Here is an 18579-nt window from a genome sequence, read left to right on the forward strand (position 1 = left end):
GTGGGTATTTATTGAGCGATTCTTTGAACATTCATTGTTGGACAGCATGGAGTGAACTAGCCTTCATAGATTATAGATTCCTCTGGGTAAGCTTTATACTATCAATACAATGATTTCCTTTCCTTTTTTGTGTTTGTCCTCCTGGATTGGAATAACCCCCTGTAATTTCTGGCCTTTTTTAACAATCCAGTTACTATCCTGGACCCTCGAATGATATTCCTTTACAACATCCTGTTGCTGACAACTCTGATACAGGCGTGCTGATACTGAGTTTTCTGCCTTAGTTGACCTAACAATATGAATATTTTCACTTTCCATTTATGGGCTACCTTACAGCCGATATCTCTGCCAATTTTTATATAAAAGGTAAGGGTCGTTCGACCAGAAATTTTATTATTATATGTATAATGATTAATGGTTACTCATGGCCCTGAAATTTGACTGTCAAGGTTTAACCTTCATATACATCAGATGAGAATCTGTTGGTGCATGAGGATTTTTTTCTTCACTCCATGACTGTCCATCAATTAGCTCTGTGTAGTCCACATCAGGTGTGTATTTTGTTGCTATATATATTTAGCCATTGGAAAATTGGTAGCCTTCTAGTCGAATTCATTTCTAGGTGTACACTGTTGACACTACTGTAATAAACTTTACTATTATTAGATATCTCTCACCTGATTCCCATACTCGCCTGGGAAACAACCACCTGACACTTGGGTTCCATTGGTGAATACTTTGGCCTATGGTGAATATGGCCCCACTTAATTAGGGATGGGGGGTAATGGATATGGGAATTGGCTTTAGTTTTGTGTTCATTTTTTGACATTCTTATGGTACGGTACATGTCATGTATTGTCATGTTTCATATATTATGTTAATTTTTTCATGTTTCAGATCACACCACTGTATCAATATCACTCCTGAAGAAGCGGTTCCCCCGCAAAACATGTAGCGTTTGTCAAGAAATTGGTAGTTTATTGATTGGGGGACCCCCTGGTTGGAGGATACCCCGCTCAGAACCCAATGTCTTAATAATGAAAGTGTGATCTTTTTGTGTTGCTATGCCCTATTTTGGGCTTTCCTTTGTATGTTTAGATATATTCCCTATACACAACAGGGAACAATTTAATTGTAATTGTATATACATTTTGTATAATTAAAAAAAAAAAAAATTTTTGATCTGGTGTATTGCTGTCTATAAACGTACCATGAAAGTCCTAAGTGCCTCAACCCCATGTTCTGCTCTACAAGAGATTATAGGGCGTAGGTACATTTTTGTTACTTTGAGTACATATGTAGCACACATTCTACTACATTCCAAGTATTTTTATACTTTTAAGATTTGTTTTGAACTTTCCTCCCGCTTTTTGTAAGTTAGGCCCTCCAGAACTGGACACAGTACAGTAAAACCTTGGATTGAAAGCATAATTCGTTCCGGAAACATGCTTGTAATCCAAAGCACTCTTATATCAAAGCGAATTTCCCCATAAGAAATAATGGAAACTCAGATGATCCCTTCCACAACCATTTATTCATAAGTCTTTCAGTTTATAGTCTATATATATATATATATATATATATATATATATATATATATATATACTCTATATACAAAGATTCTAGCAATGTGATAGGTTGTGTCATCATAAAATGCCCATCCACAAATGGCGCCTCCACAAGGGGATTAGAAGCAAAATCCAGCAGGAGCTACAGAGTATAAAAGAGAAGAGAGGCGCCTCTAAGTGTAGCAGTATGTGGACATTTAATGAAGATACAACATTTAGCAACTCACACATGATTAAAGAGGCACATCTAAGTATGCAGGCATCCGGGGTAAAGCTGTCCACATAGACCCATCTTCTGAACCACTGGCTCTCACCGATGTCAATCTGCAAATGTGATTGGGAAGACTACCCTGCATTAGAGTGATCTGAAAGCGAGACTTTGAACCGCTCGTGGAGCGCAGCATGGAAGGGTGTGATGAAGATGGCAGTGCGGAGGATGGTCTATGTGGACAGCTTTACCCCGGATGCCTGCATACTTAGATGTGTCTGTTTTAATCATCAACCATGTGAGCTGCTAAATATTGAACCTTCATTAATTGTAACCATATTGCTACACTTAGAGGCGTCTCTCTTCTTTTTTATACCCAGTTGTGACATGACGCTACTTGTATATCAAGACATCGCTTGTATATCAAGTCAAAATTTATTTTAAAAATTTGCTTGTCTTGCAAAGCGCTCTCAAGCCAAGTTACTCTCAAACCAAGGTTTTACTGTATTCTAAATTAGGTTTAACTAAAGATCTATAGGGGAATCAGGTAGACAAGAGGGTGAAGGAGAGAGCAGCGCCAAACTCAGTGCACCAAGTAAATAAAAGGCAGTTTATTGTAATAAAAACACTCATATATTGTAGTAAGATACAAGCATGGAATGCATGGGGTATGCTGTAGTGGTGGAGTTCTGGTGGTGAGCAGATGTCCAGTGTCTCCCCGCATTATGGCCTTTCGGGTGGAGTCCGGGGCTCCAGGTGCAGGGAGGAGGAAGAGCTGTAGTCTCCGGTGGACTCGAGTGGCAGCTATGGGCATGTCCTGGTCAGCGTGCCCCGTGCAATCCATGCTTGTACCATACTACATTATGTGAGTGTATTTATTATAATAAACTGCCTTTTATTTACTTGCTGCACTGAGATTGGCACCGCTCTCTCTTTCCCTCCCCCTTGTCTACTTCACACAGAGCTGCTTCATACTCTGCAAGCTGCCTAGAGACCTCATCCGTGCATCCAGTGCGATCCTGCCCCAGAATCTTACTTTACTTTTTTGACCTCCATTCTGAACTTACTGATTTTTGCCTATTGAAGACATATTGCTCCCCCTTGCTTTTGTTTTAACCGCTGTTTATCTTCTTAGTGCTCATCATCCTCCTCTCTCTCCATAGGGGAATTAGGACCTCCTCCTGGTGACCCCTCGAGTGATGCAGTGAATAATTATTTTCATTTAACAGGTCTATTGCAGTATGATCCTACCACTTTAAATTAGGGTTGCACCGATACCGTTTTTTTTAATAGCAAGTATGAGTACCAATACTTTCAGGCAAATACTCGCCGATAGCAAGTACTGATACCTTTGTGGTGTGATTTGAGACCATACAAAATGAATGGGCTCAAATCGCACTGCAAAGAATCGCATGCTATTTGAACATGAATGCAGTGTAATTCCCGTCTGAATTGCGTGCGGTTTCCCGCACCGCTCCTGTGTGAACCCAGGCTGAAGTCACTATGACAAGCCTGGGTTAATATAGGAGTGGTGGGGGGGAAACTACATGTGATTCGGACAAAAAATCGTTTTCAAATCACATGCGATTCTTTGCAATGCGATTTGAGTCTATCCATTTTGTATGGGCTCAAATCGCACTGCAAAAGGTATCGGTTTGAGGTATGAGAGCATTTGCACGAGTACATGCTTCGTAAAGGCACCGATACCAGGATCGGTGCAACCCCCGTTTCAAGTTAAAACTATCATTTATAAACTAGCTCTAATCCAGCATAACTCAAAATGTTATGTATTCCTATACCCTATGTATACATGCTAAGGCTGCATTTACACCTGAGCACAGCAGATTTCAGGCATATTATTTTTAGCATTTTTGTGCACGTATACAAGAAGTGTATTTCAAGGGTTTTACAGGTGTGCACAAACTTCAGAGGTTTTTATTTTTTAAATCAATCAATGAAAAGCATTACAGGTTAGAAATGCTAGATTGTGTTTTCAAGCATTCCTATTCAAGTCTTTCAGGCCAGAAATGCCCGTTTCTGCCTCAAATGTAGCTCATGTAGCTTTTGGAGCATCAGGTGTTGAAATACAGGCACCTGAGACACCATTAAATTTACATTTGGATGGTGTGTGTTTTAGTGCTTTGGGCTTCATGTTACAAAACACTCGGGTGTGAATGGGGTCTTAGCTGGTAGACGTCTGAAGCAAAGAAATTGAACTGCTAGTAATACCTTTAATGCTGGAAGCCACAGAAGACATGTTGATGATGTTTCCGGATCTTTGAGCAAGCATCTAAAAAAATATAAAATCATTGTCACTTTTTCTGTATCTACTCTCATGTAGGAACTTACCATAGATACAAACTTACAGTATCTCACAAAAGTGAGTACACCCTAGGGCTGGGCGATAAAACGATACCAATAGGTATCGCGATAGTCCCGTGCTCGATAGCAATAAAAGGCTTCGAACGATATAACGAAAAGTCCGCTTCGACGGGTTTAAGCTTTAAAAATGGCGCCGCCCGTCGCATACATGTCACCGCGCACGCGCCGCCGCCGCTCGGGAGAGGCCGGGAATAGCCGAAATTACACGAGCGGTGGCGGCGGGTGCGCAATGACGTGTCGGCGCCGGGCGGCGCCATTTTTAAAATGAAGGCGCCTCTGGAACAGGTAAGTGAAACAGTTTCACTACCTGCCATTATGCAGGGCTGCGGGCACACTACAAGGGATGCAGTGCTGCGGGCATGGTCTACCTGTACCATGCCCACAGCACTGCATCTCCTGTAGTATGCCCACAACCCCCGGATCCTCTTGTACCATGCCAGTACCCTGCATTCTCCTGTACCATGCCAGTACCCTGCATTCTCCTGTACCATGCCAGTACCCTGCATTCTCCTGCACCATGCCAGTGCCCTGCATTCTCCTGTACCATGCCAGTGCCCTGCATTCTCCTGCACCATGCCAGTGCCCTGCATTCTCCTGCACCATGCCAGTACCCTGCATTCTCCTGCACCATGCCAGTACCCTGCATTCTCCTGCACCATGCCAGTACCCTGCATTCTCCTGCACCATGCCAGTGCCCTGCATTCTCCTGCACCATGCCAGTACCCTGCATTCTCCTGCACCATGCCAGTACCCTGCATTCTCCTGCACCATGCCAGTGCCCTGCATTCTCCTGCACCATGCCAGTGCCCTGCATTCTCCTGCACCATGCCAGTACCCTGCATTCTCCTGCACCATGCCAGTACCCTGCATTCTCCTGCACCATGCCAGTACCCTGCATTCTCCTGCACCATGCCAGTGCCCTGCATTCTCCTGCACCATGCCAGTACCCTGCATTCTCCTGCATCATGCCAGTGCCCTGCATTCTCCTGCACCATGCCAGTACCCTGCATTCTCCTGCATCATGCCAGTACCCTGCATTCTCCTGCACCATGCCAGTCACCCTGCATTCTCCTGTACCATGCCCGCCGCCCTGCATTCTCACCCTAGGGTCCTTATTTTAAATGGGTAATAAAAAATATCAATAATTATCGATATCGACCGATATGAAACACTGATATCGTGATACAGTTTTCAGCCATATCGCCCAGCCCTAGTACACCCATCACATTTTTGTAAATATTTTATTATATCTTTTGATGTGACAACACTGAAGAAATTACACTTTGCTACAATGTAAAGTACTGAGTGTACAGCTTGTATAACAGTATACATTTGCTGTCACCTCAAAATAACTCAACACACAGCCATTAATGTCTAAACTGCTGGCAACAAAAGTGAATACATCCCTAACTAAAAATGTCCAAATTGGGCCCAAAGTGTCAATAATTTGTGTGGCCACCAATATTTCTTTGGTTCATTGACGGACACAGCTTCTGATCTCCATAACCGTTGGGTTATACTGCCCCCTACAGGAGTAGGACACTAGGCAGAAAAAAAAAGTCTGGCTATGCCCATGGCTAGTCCCAGGGGGTACACTCACGCTCTCTGCTATAGGCACTTTTTTCTGCTTAATCAGGAGTAGGGACCTAGTTCCTTGCTGGGATGTTTGGTCCTGGCAATTTTTTTCTTTTTAAATAGAAATTTTTTCTCCTGTTTTTTTTCCTGTGAGATCTACAATCAACTGCTGAACTGGTGACGGGCTGGATAATCTAGATCCAGTGGTCACCCCAGTCTGGCCAGCGAGCACGCGCAGACCTCAGCTCCAAGCTAGGTTGGCCGTGGCATAGCCCCACTGGACGGGAGCTGGCCTGCGAGTTAACGCCTTGTGAGGTCGCATATGACCCTGTCTCGGCCCGAGACCCAGCGTTCCTCCTGGCCGACAGCCCCCCCATTTAGATGGAGAGGGTTTCTGTCTGGAGCAGTGCCCACCTGGTTCCTGGTATGGTGAGTAGCTGTCCCCCCCTCCCCCTGGAGGGTTTTGGGGTGGACGTGGGCCCCACGTTGGGATGGTCGGACCCCTGGATTCCCCTCCTTCCCGTCAGGCACCCCCCCCTCCCTTTTTCATCTGTCCCCCATCCTGCATGGCTCTGTCCTTGAGGCCTGGGTTCCCTCCTGAGTCCCTGTAAGCCTCGTGGTGCCGCGTGGGGCCGCCATTTTGTTGTAGCCTGTTTGTTTCTCTGCACAGTGGCCATGTTTGTGTAGTCCAGTGGACATTTTGCGATAGTTTGCCATTGAAAATAGTGGCGGCCATTACAGTGGAGCCCTGTGGGAAGCGATTTTGCAGGTAGGAGCCCCTCCTCATCCCCTGGTGCTAACTCCTGGATCCTGTCACTTCCTGATCGCCGCACGTGGTGTGCAGATTATCCTGGTGGCTGCAGGTGCCCCTTTCTTCTGGGTGGTTGGTCTGGTAGGGCTCTCTACCTCTCTGCTGAAGATTGTTTGGTGCTTGTGTCTGGCGACTAGGTGGTACTGCCAGCGCGGTGGGGGTTTGTCCCTACAGTGTTTTACACTTTTTGTGGTGTCCCCCTGGTGACTCAAAGTCTTTGGAGCACATCTCCCCACCTGATCCCCTCCCTGAGGCTACGGGGCCCAACCATCCATCGATGCACGGACGGCTGTCCTGGAGTCCTTTGTGTCCTGGGTGAAGGTGGCTTTCGGGCAACGGGATAGCAAAAAGCGCCCCCCCCCCCCAACCTTCCCCTGTCTCATCAGATCCTAAATCTGATTCAGCTGCCACAGACATGGGTCGCCCTGCCACACACACGAAAAGGCGCTGGGAGAAGCACTGATTGTATCTGTGCGTAAGACCTTGCAGATGGAGGACGCAGCTGTGACGGAGGCATAAGTTCCCTTTGGCACTCACAAGCCATCCAGAGCGACAAAGGCGTTTCCTTTCCCCGCCTATTTTGACAGAATTGTTGCTAAAGAGTGGGGACAACCAAAGCATCTGCTTGGTGTCCCTAAGCGCTTTACTAGGCGTTACCCCTATGAGGAGTCCCTTATTAAAAAGTGGACTGTTCCACCGGAGGTGGACCCTCTGGTTTCCAGATTGAACAAGTTAACCATGATTCTGGTTGAAGAGTCCCCAGCCTTTAAGGATCTGGCTGATAGGAAGGCGGAGGCTGTGGCCCGCTATTTGTACACTCTGGCTGGTTCAGCACTGTGGCCGGTATTCACCATTGCCCTGGTGTCGCAAATTCTGATGGAGCGGGCCAAGCTTTTACGCCGTGACCTGGAGGGAGAACAGCTCCCCCCTGCCTTTGCTGAGCTGGCGGGCCAGCTTGTCCAGGGGTTGCAGTTTATCTGTGATGCCTCTTTGGATGCGGCTCCCCTAGTGGCGCAGCTTTCTGTTTCGGCAGTGGTCCTTCAGCGTATCTTTTGCCTCAAATGCTGGTCTGCGGACCAGACTTCTAAAAAGGCCTTGACTGATCTTCCCTTTCAAGGAGATCGCCTGCTTGGTGCTACCCTGGATGACATCATAAAAGGTCTCACAGGGGGGGGAAGAGTACCTTTCTTCTGCAGGCTAAGGTAAATGAACCTCATCGTAGACGTGGGTCTTCCTTCTCGGCTCATAAGAAGTTTTTTGGTCCCTCAGGATCTAAGCCTTTGAGGGCCTCAAAAACAAACATGGTCTGGCAAACCGAGAGCGGGCTTCTCCAGACCCGCAGACAAGGCTCCTTTAGGATGAAGGTGGGCCCTCACCTGTATCGGGGATGGAGGACATCTTCGCTGGTTTCCCGACCCGTGGACTTTCCTGGTACAAGACAAGTGGGTCCACATAGTCATTCGGTCCGGCTACAAGATCGAGTTTTGCTCTTGTCCCCCGGCAAGGTTTTTTCCTTCCAACATGCGCCTGTCCCCGGACCGCATACAGGGTCTGTTTGGGGTGGTACAAGACCTGTTGCTTCAACGGGTGATTGTCCCAGTTCTGACTTCAGTATGTTTTCAGGGTTTTTACTCAAACCTGTTTACCGTTCCTTGGAAGGAAGTCAAGGGGTGTCCAATTCTGGACCTTAAGGTGCTGAACTGCTTTGTGCAGGTGCAGAAGTTCAAAATGGTGTCCACTCACATGGTAGTGGTATCCCTGCGTCAGGGGGATTTCCTTGCCTCTATCAACATCAAGGATGCCTACCGTCACATTCCAATATGTGCCAGTCACCATCGCTTTCTCGCTTTGCCAGGGGAGAGGAGCATTATCAGTTTGTGGCATTACCCTTTGGTCTCACCTCCGCTCCTCGGATTTTCACAAAAGTGTTAGCCCTGGTGCTAGCTTTGTTTTGACAATGGGGGATCGCGTTGCTGGGCAACTTGGACGATCTCCTTCTGCTCTGGTGGAATCCACAAAGCTGAACTATCTGGGCCTGACTCTGGACTTGGCCAGAGTGCTCCTTCCTCTGGACAAACTCCAGAAATTGCAGGCTGCAATTCGTCTCCTGCTGTCCAGCAGATGATCATCCCTCCAGACTTGCATGCAGGTGCTGGGCCTGATGATGTCCACCTTCGAGGCAGTTCCATACGAGGTCCCTGCAAAGGGAGATTCGGGACAAATGGGACAATCAGATCCGGCTGATTCTGGGAACAAAGGAGACCCTGATATGGTGGCTTCGTTATCCGGCACTTCGGATTGGGAAATCCTTCCTCCCCTTGTATTGGACAGTGGTCACCACGGATGCCAGCCTGTCCGGCTGGGGAGGTGTCCTCGACAAGCATTCCGCTCAGGAGATCTGGACACTGGAAGAGTCAAGACTACCGATCAATGTCTTGGAACTCTGAGCCATCAGACTGTGTCTGGACCATTGGACCGATCGTCTTTGGGATTGTCCATTGCGCATTTAATCGGACAATACCGCGGCCGTGGCTTATTTCATACACCAAGGGGACACAAGAAGTGTCCTGGCGGCTCTGGAGGTAGCCAGCATTCTAAGTTGGGCAGAACGGTTCGTTCTAGCCCTCTCCGCAGTATACATTGCTAGGGTGGAAAACTGGCAGGCGGATTACCTCAGTCGGCAGGTGTTGGACCGAGGGGAATGGTGCCTTCATCCAGAGGCATTTCGTCAGTTGTGTCTCCAGTGGGGCATCCCCGAGATCGATCTGTTGGTGTCCCGGGTCAACAGAAAGGTATAGAGGTTTGTGGCTTGGTCAAAGGATCCTCTGGTGGATGCCACAGACGCACTGGTGGCCCCATGGGGTCAGTATCGTCTAATTTACGTCTTTCCTCCTATCAAGCTTCTGCCAAAACTTCTACGCAGGATCGAGGCAAAAGAGATTACGGTCATCTTAGTGGCTCCGGACTGGCCTCGCCGGGCTTGGTACGCCGATCTGGTGCGGCTGGTCATTGACGTTCCTTGGAAGCTTCCTCTCAGGGGGGATCTGCTGTCCCAAGGACCAATCTTCTATCCTGATTTACAGTCGCTCGCTTTGACGGCTTGGTTGTTGAATGCCAGGTGCTGAAGGATAGAGGTTTATCTGAGTCGGTGATTCCTACACTGTTAAAAGCTAGGAAATCTACTTCTAGGACAATCTACCATTGTACGTGGAAGATGTACATTGCGTGGTGTGAGTCTCTTGGGGTTCATCCTCGCTCCTTCTCTGTGCTCGGATCTTGACCTTCCTTCAACAGGTTACCTTCTCCCACACAATTTCTTTTCTTTTGATGGGGTTTATCGCCAACAGTGTGGTGTATCTATGGGCGCTAGATTTTAGCCCTCTCTTGCCAACTTATACATGGGTTGGTGGGAGAGGGTTCACATCTAAGGCAAGGGTAACCCATTCAGGTCCAGCATTAAATTATTTTCATAATATCATAGATGATCTGATTTTTGTCCTTGAGGGAGCTGGGTTTGTGTTGGGAAAATTCATAGAATATATTAATAGCAATGAATTAAACCTAAGATTCACAGGACAACAAAACGATCATAGTATACCATTTTTGGATGTGGCATTATCACATAGTGGGGGCAAAGTGAGAACCAATCTATACAGAAAACTATTGTCAAGTAATACCATTCTCAGAGCTGACTCTGGGCACCCCCAGACATACCATTAGGGGCATTCCAGTGGGTCAGATGCTGAGAATTTGCCGCGATTGCTCTGACGAAGTGGATTACCAGTATGAGTTTGAACAAATGTGTCAGCGCTTCACTCAGCGCAGTTATTCTACTGCTGATTTGAGCAGAGTGCTGGACATCGCTGGGGCCACACCCAGGGAGAACCTCTTAAGAGGTAAGAGAAAAAGGGCTGTGTCCCTCCAGCCCTGCAGCTTTAGTATAAAAAAAAAAAGTCTCTAATGCCACTCGTGCACTTTCAATAAACTGAACTAGCAATTAAGGGGTTCCAAAGCCTAAACATTTTTTACCTAAATGCATTCCTTGCATTAAAAGAGGAGTTCAACCCAAAAGAGGAACTTCCGTTTTATACACTCCTCACCCCCTAGGCGGCTCGAGCGGAAGTTCTCCTCTCCACCCAGCAAGCGTTGCAATCCTCTCCCTCCCTGCAATCTTCTGGGACACGTCAGAGGTCCCAGAAGTTTGCTCGGCCACTGAGGAAGTGCAGCGCGACTCGCACATGTGCAGTGCGCACCCGGCTGTGCCCGTCTGCAGGTCTTCTCTTCCCTCCCTTTCTAATCTCTCGGGCTTTGCTGAGGCAGCAGAAGCCATTGGCTTTCACTACCATTTTCAAAGCCAGAATAGAACACAGACACAAGACAGCAAGACTTAGGAGCAAGCCCGCACAAGTGCCCCCATAGAAAGTGGAGGGGAGGAGCCAGGAGCGCTGGGGGGGGGTGTAACCTGAGAAGAGGTGGTTTGGGGGATGCTCTATGCAATTCTATTGAACAGCAGGTAAGGATGTTTTTTATTTTCTTTTTTTTTAAGAGCATTTACAATCACTTTAGTAGTATAACATTTTCTTGGCAGGTACTCTTGTGGAGGGATCTGGGGGTCTAAAAGACCCCAAACCCCTCCTCTGCACTTAAAAGCATTCAAAATGCCAAGTTTGGCTGTTTTAAAAGCGGTCATTTTTTTAATCTGGCGCCAGTACCCGGAAGTGATGTCATGACTTCACTTCCGGGTTTTTGCATGGACACCCGATCAGAGCCCAATACGGCTTTGATCGGGTCGTCGTCGCCCGTGCAGGCTGGTTGCCCGGGTCTCCTGGTGGGACGGAAGGCGGCGGGGGGGGGGGATGGGGGATACGTCCCCTCCCTCTCCGTGTAATGTCAGCTGACCATCGACTATGGACGCCGGTAACTGCAGGCATCACTCCAGTACAAGCACTTTCCTGAAATATCGGCAATATCGGTAACCTCCGGGGCCGATTCTAATATATATCGGGGAAAGTGCATATCAGCCCTCGATATAATGGCTTTGCCGGTATACGGTTGATCCCTAGTGTGCATTTGTATTCAGCCCCCCCGAGTCAATACTTTGTAGGACCACCTTTTGCTGCAATTACAGCTACAAGTCATTTTGGGTATGCCTCTACTAGCTTTGCACATCTAGAGAGTGAAATTTTTGCTCATTCTTCTTTGCAAAATAGCTTAAGCTCTGTCAGATTGGATGGAGAGCCTCTGTGAACAGCAATATTCAAGTCTTGCCACAGGTTCTCAATTGGTCTGAAGTTTGACTAGGCCATTCTAACACATGAATATGCTTTGATCAAAACCATTCCATTGTAGCTCTGGCTGTATGTTTAGGGTCGTTGCCATGCTGGAAGGTGAACCTCTACCCCATTCTCAAGGCTTTTGCAGACTTTAACAGGTTTTTCTTCTAAGATTTCCCTGTATTTAGCTCCATCCATCGTCCCATCAGCTCTGACCAGCTTCCCTGTCCCTGCTGAGGAAGAGCATCCCCACAACATGATGCTGCCATCACCATGTTTCACGGTGGAGATGGGGTGTTCAGGGTGATGTGCAGTGTTAGTTTTCCACCACACATAGTGTTTTGCTTTTAAGTTCAATTTTGGTCTCATCTGACCAGAGAACCTTCTTCCACATGTTTGCAGATTTCGATAAGCCATGTGGGGGTCACAGCAAACAGGACTTCTTATGGCTTTCTTTCAACAATGGCTTTCTTCTTGCCACTCTTCCATAAAGGCCAGATTTGTGGAGTGCACCACTAATAGTTGTCCTGTGGACAGATTCTCCCACCTGAGCTGTGTATCTCTGCAACTCCTCCAGAGTAATCATGGGCTTCTTGGCTGCTTCTCTGATTATTGTACTCCTTGCCTTGTCTGTCAGTTTAGGTTGACGGCCATGTCTTGGTAGGTTTTCAAGTGTGCCATACTCTCTCCATTTTCAGATGATGGATTGAACAGTGCTCCGTGAGATGTTCAAAGCTTGGGATATTTTTTTATAACCTAACCCTGCTTTAAACTTCTCCACAACTTTATCCCTGACCCATCTGGTGTGTTTCTTGATCTTCATGATACTGTTTGTTCACTTAGGTTCTCTAACAAACCTCTGAGGGCTTCACAGAACAGCTGCATTTATATTGATATTAAATTACACACAGGTGGACTCTATTTACTAATTAGGTGCTTTCTGAAGGCAATTGATTCCACTAGATTTTAGTTAGGGTTATCAGAGTAAAGGGGGCTGAATACAAATGCATGCCACACTTTCAGATATTTATTTAAAAAAAAATTTGAAAAACATTTATCATTTTCCTTCCACTTCACAATTATGTGCCATTTTGTGTTGGTCTATCATATAAAATAAATTTACGTTTTTGGTTGATACAGAAAAAAAAAATGGGCTATGAATACTTTTTCAAGACACTGTGACACACTGATCAACTTATTTGAATGGCTAGACCTAACCATGGAGAGTAATGATCAAGTTCAAGATACAAAGGGCCATTACCCCTTTGGACAATCAACACAAATTCTGATTATTCTGTGCCCAACTAGTGGGGACCAAATACAGGATTTAAATATAAGCTTAGGCTGGGTGCACATAATAATGTGTTAATCATGCAATAAAAAAATGTAGCATGATCAAGCAGTTTATTAAATGAACAATTATACCCGACTGTGATTGGTTTTTACAAACCATTTTTTCAGAAAATATGCAATAGGTCAAGGGTTCTGCATCCTTTTTCCTGCTGTAGAAAATAATGTGATTACACTTATAAAACCTATATATAAAAACAATGACAACTAACTTTTGGCAGGAACGTTTTGATCATGAGATACATGCTCCGCACATTAAGATTCATAGTAAAGTCCCAATCTGCTTCTTCACAATCTAGAATGGATCCGTGGTGGACAAAGCTGCACAAAAGATCACAAACACAAACTTAGGTAATGCTTTAACCATTTTTCTTCCGACACAATGCGATCTGAATGAATAATCTAGTTTTGATTTTTCCCCACTCACTGCCATCCTGTAAAAAAAAGAGCTAAAAATGAATACCTAGCATTGGCTAAAGTCTCCCTCTGACTGCTGAACCTGTAAGAGAAAAGCAGCTTGGTGGGCCCTGCCATTGCTTAAGATATGTGTACAGGCAGAAATCTTATATCAGGTGGGGTAGAAAGGAAGTGGTGTAGTAGATTCTAGAACAGTCCCAATGTACCAGGTGCCTTTAGGTCACTTTCCGCTAATGTTTCTGGGGCTGTTTGCTACATGCCTACTGATGGTGTCTACATATGGAGCCTGGGATCATATTAAACTCTGATCTTCCTTGGAGTCCTCTCTTTAGCTCAGTCGGGTATGGCTGGGTCCTCTACCATTTCAGCTGAGGTCTTTACCATAGTCACACAATACTTTATGGTACAGATTACCCATTTTTGTTTGCTGGATCAACTCAGAATCAGAGCCTTTAAAGCCGATGGCACAGAAGTTGCTAAGGCTGCTGGCAAATCAAAGTTATAGTTTGCAGGAGAGGGCAAAGAAGCATGCTTCTGGCCTCTGTAATCAGAGGTAAAAAAGAAAAAGAGGGGCGCACCGACCTAGTGCATTACCATAAAAACTGTAAGAATATTTAATAATAAATATCTTGCGCTCGTACTTATGTCAGAATATTTATACTGCTCTGAATATAGCAGTGTATTTATTTATGGTTAATAAGCAAAGATCTGTGAGAAAGGAGAGTCTCCACTTATGCCATAAATCAATGTCGTGAATTCTTTTTAATTGATTAATTTCTTTTTAAAAGCATATACCAATCTTAGTGAGTACAGTCTACAGTGTGGAATATATATAAAAATATTTATTCTCAAGACATGCAAACACGATATATGATCAAACAAGAAATGACACAAAAAGATAACTTCTACATAAAAAATACTAACTTCAAACAATCAATGCAATGTGATGTTTAGCTCAATAATGAAAGTGAAACTGAAACAAAGTGAAACTAAAACAAAGTGAAAGCAAAACTAAAGCAAGATTACCATTTCTTCCCAGGTATAGTACAAGCCATAAATTAATGTTCTATTTAAACAGACTACAATGGTCTGCGTAATCACATAGCCAAAGTCATTCCACTGCAGATGAAATGAGAATAAGCCATGCAAAACGGAAGACTTAAAATTGCAAATAATGCACTTAATCTGATATTAATAAAAATGTATAAAAACAAAAATCAGCTTTTTAGAGAAAAATATACCATGGCTTATACGGCTGGGATTGTAATCTCATTACCCTTAAATATGCAATATAAAACATATAAGGAAAGAATAAACAATTGTTGAATAAAATCAAATAATACAGCAAGGCATATTTACCACACTTATGGCTGCTAGCTTCAAATCGTTACCAGAGTCCTAAGATGGATGCCTTTCTTAAGATGGTGGCTTCCCTTCAAGTTTCAGATGAATGATGTGGATCAGGGAGTATGTCTGCATGAGTCTATTGAAAAATGTAATAGCGTGTGTGGTGTAAGTGTGAGGTGTGTTGTCAGTAGTGTAAAGTGATGTCTCTCTCTCATCTGGGTTGGTCTTTTATATGGTAAGAACAAAGAGCTATAAAAATTACCATAAGTAAAACCCAGAGGGATGAAACATTATCCCAATTGGTCGGGATATTCTATACCTCAACTGGTGAGGTCAGAGACACGCCCCTTTTTATAATTAACCCCATACTTGGTCTAATAAAATTAAGGATGATTCCTCTACATGTAAGATTAATCATAAAACACAACATAAAACTTTGTCCAGACTACCAGTACATACATAAATGTCCACCTGTATTTCCATTATTCATCTTGGCAAGTAATGCCATTTCAATAATTATATTATTTAACACAATATAATATTTTTATATTGGAATATCTCAAATTATCTCAAGACTGCACCTGGTATTTCGTCTCCAGAGGGCAGTATCGTACCGTTCATTAGATTTTGTATTTAACATAATTTGAAACAATTACCCATCATGTTCTTATCTGATGACCTCTCTGACCTCTGGCTAGTGAATAGCCATTACTTATTTGGATTCTGACATAACTGTCAGGCATCCAGACTAGGATAGGAAGATCTATAGTGTCATAAAAACTTACACCAGACCTACACACAAACTTCTCTGAAATGAGGTAATTAGTAACGAGATACACATGTCTTTACACTTATTAGAAAAAGAATTCTAAGTAAGATTATTACTATGAAAATATAAACCCAAAATGTGATATAATGTTCCTAAATATATATATGTATATGCATTACATAATATAATAACATAATTATGGCTAATATCTTCTCACATATAATAATGTATCTATGAAGACTTATATGGTTCATCTTTAAATGTATGCTGAAAAACACTGAGCCATTGTCTATTGTTAAATACCTATAGACAGACTGAGATATCACCCCCTTTAACATAGCGTCAGACTGACTAAGTTTTATCTGATCGAGATGTCAAAAGGGATCTTATTTACGATTACATAGAAATACAAAGATCTCTGTTGAAACCATAGACCCTTTGTAAGCCTGTGAGAGACATTTTGTTTAACAAGTATATATGAACTTTGTTTCACCTTAAAAACAAGATGGACGCCATCCTGTTCAAAATCTCTTATGCATAATATGAATATACATGGCTTTTAAATCATTTTTCTTTTTTTTTCTATTATTATTTGAATCAACCCCCAATAACCCCGACATATCCCCCCCCTTTCTTCCCAGTAGACAAGTGAGCAACTTAGGCCTATCTGGAAAGAAAGCTTTTTAAGGAGTAGTGGAAAAAAAAAAATGTCTTGTTCTCTTTTTGTAAGAGAATAGTTCATATTGGGAATTGTTCATAACTTTTAAGTAAAGCGATAAAAAAAAAAATGAGAAAAGAAAAATCAGTTCAAAATGTCAGTTCGTAGCGACTTTGCTAGTGTTAGCTATGTCACAAACTGTTCCTTGTTAGTCTCTTTGAATTCTGATCTCCTGGTAAAGAAACACAAATGTTCCTTGAAATCTGCAACATCAGCTTGTAAAGTCTTGATGTAGACAGAAATTAACTGCTGCAATGGCATTGGCAATTACCATTCAAAGCGCAGTAAAACAATGTTTGCAATCAGGAATCAGAGAAATCGGTTTGGACGTTCAACCTTGGATGTTGGTTGGATAATGAATGGTTTCAGCATGGTCTAGAGTGTCATACACCTAGACTGAGGTTTTGCTCACATGCGCAATGCACCATTCTCACATCTCCTTCAACTGAAAACAGGAGGTAGTGCGATTCCTCTCAATGGATTTCCTCGGATCAAATGCACAAAGATCTGTTGAAACAAATCTTCCTCTCTGTCAACAAGAATCTGTGGCGTCTCGCAGCTTGATTCCTGAAGAGGGATCCGATTCAATGAGGGATTCCATCCTAAGCTGTGCTCTAGGGAGAGATGATCCATCCGATCGCTGTGTCTTTGGCAAACATCATCGTCTGTACCAATCAACGACCTGGCATGGAAGGTTAATCTCTTCCTATTGGATGAAACATATAGTATGAATATACATTCTTATCAATTGACATTTCAATGCGATGTAGGTACCCTAAGCTTTTTCACCGTGTGATCAGTCCTCTTATATAATTACCAGGGAAGGTGAGACTATATATGCGACCTTTCCTTGGGCGACTGACTTCTGGGGCTTATTAACATGGAATGTATTTATCGCCATGGATACCACACATTGGACAATGACACAATAATACAATATTTTGTTTAAAATTTACCTACTACTTAGGAGAAAAAATATATATATTTCCCCCTTTGGGGCATCAATGCAATTTATTGAAGGCAATAAAACTACCTGGCATTGAGGATTCCTTCTTGGTTACCGTATATAACCTTTAACCTCTTGACTGCATTACGTCATTAGGGTTTGATCCTCCTTGGTATCACCGTCATTGGCGATTTTTGAAAATGTGTCCGCTTTAAGCGACCTGTTTGAGTCAGAGGGATGAAGTGACCACTGAAAAATAGGAGGGTAGTTAGTATCTCACAACCAAGATCCCCCCCTGACAGGGATTTCAGGATCCTCAATGCTGTGACCTGGGATAAAATGGTGTTAGAACCTCTGTATCCTATACCTCTATTCAGTGTATCCCTACTGATTCCTTATCACTTGGGCATTTAAGGATTTTGTGGCCTTTGGTTGGCCATAGGATTTGTTCCTAAAGAGGAATTATTTTAGTTCTGGGCTGCAGTGCCCTGAGTGAACCAAGTGATCAGCTGATCCAATTTGGCTTCTACTCTGCTGAAAACTTATTTACAGAATTGAATTATTGGCTCCGCCTCCTGCGGTGCCTATGTCTCTCGTTCAGACAGATGGGACAGATCCCCATCAGAACCAGTTACTTGGTTCTGGCGTGAGGTCTGGGCCTAAATGTCACTTGAACTTCCCGAGGATTTTGGGGAGCCCTAAAATGGGGCAAATCCCTATTTATTTGTGGGTGTCCCCCCCCCCCTTGTTAATGGGATGTCCGGTGTCCTCCTTAAGGTATCCGGTGTTCCCCTAGGGACCTAGGTGGCATATCTTGCTCCTTTGCCAAACTTATTATTTTGTACATGGGCAATGCATCAAAGCACAGGGATTTAAATTCCTGATGGTTGTACTCAGGCTCTTTCATTGAAGGGTGTTAGGCACTTTTGAGTACAGACAAAGAAAAAAAAATAAATGCAATGGGGCTTTGGTGCTGTGTACATTTTAAATTGTAGATAACAGCTCTAGCAGCATTGAGGTTTTTGTATGGGCTTACTTTTAAATTACATCCTGCAGGCACAACACAGACAGTTGTTTTCATAGGCCTCAAGATGGTCAATAATATCTAAGGACCTTTTCTAAAAAAAAAAAAAATCGGAACAGTACTCTTTTTAAAACTTTTTTAATTCTGGAGGTGCATGGTGTCTTTTTAGGGGTGCTAGTCTTTTTGCAATG

At 43.9% G+C, this 18579-nt stretch overlaps 1 protein-coding gene across 1 annotated transcript in view; it reads right to left on the reverse strand.

Moving 5' to 3' along the window:
* BDH2 (3-hydroxybutyrate dehydrogenase 2) overlaps positions 1 to 18579 on the reverse strand; it is a 100140-nt gene that overhangs the window by 38935 nt on the left and 42626 nt on the right. Inside the window, exons 5-6 of the mRNA XM_082274127.1 lie at positions 13380 to 13488; positions 4006 to 4066 (exon numbers count right to left, since the gene is read on the reverse strand). Of these exons, the coding sequence (XP_082130253.1) occupies positions 4006 to 4066; positions 13380 to 13488 (170 nt within the window). The remainder of the gene's footprint in view (positions 1 to 4005; positions 4067 to 13379; positions 13489 to 18579) is intronic.

Source organism: Pelophylax lessonae (genome assembly GCF_965119305.1).
Source record: "Pelophylax lessonae genome assembly, chromosome: 1".
Lineage (NCBI taxonomy): Eukaryota > Metazoa > Chordata > Amphibia > Anura > Ranidae > Pelophylax > Pelophylax lessonae.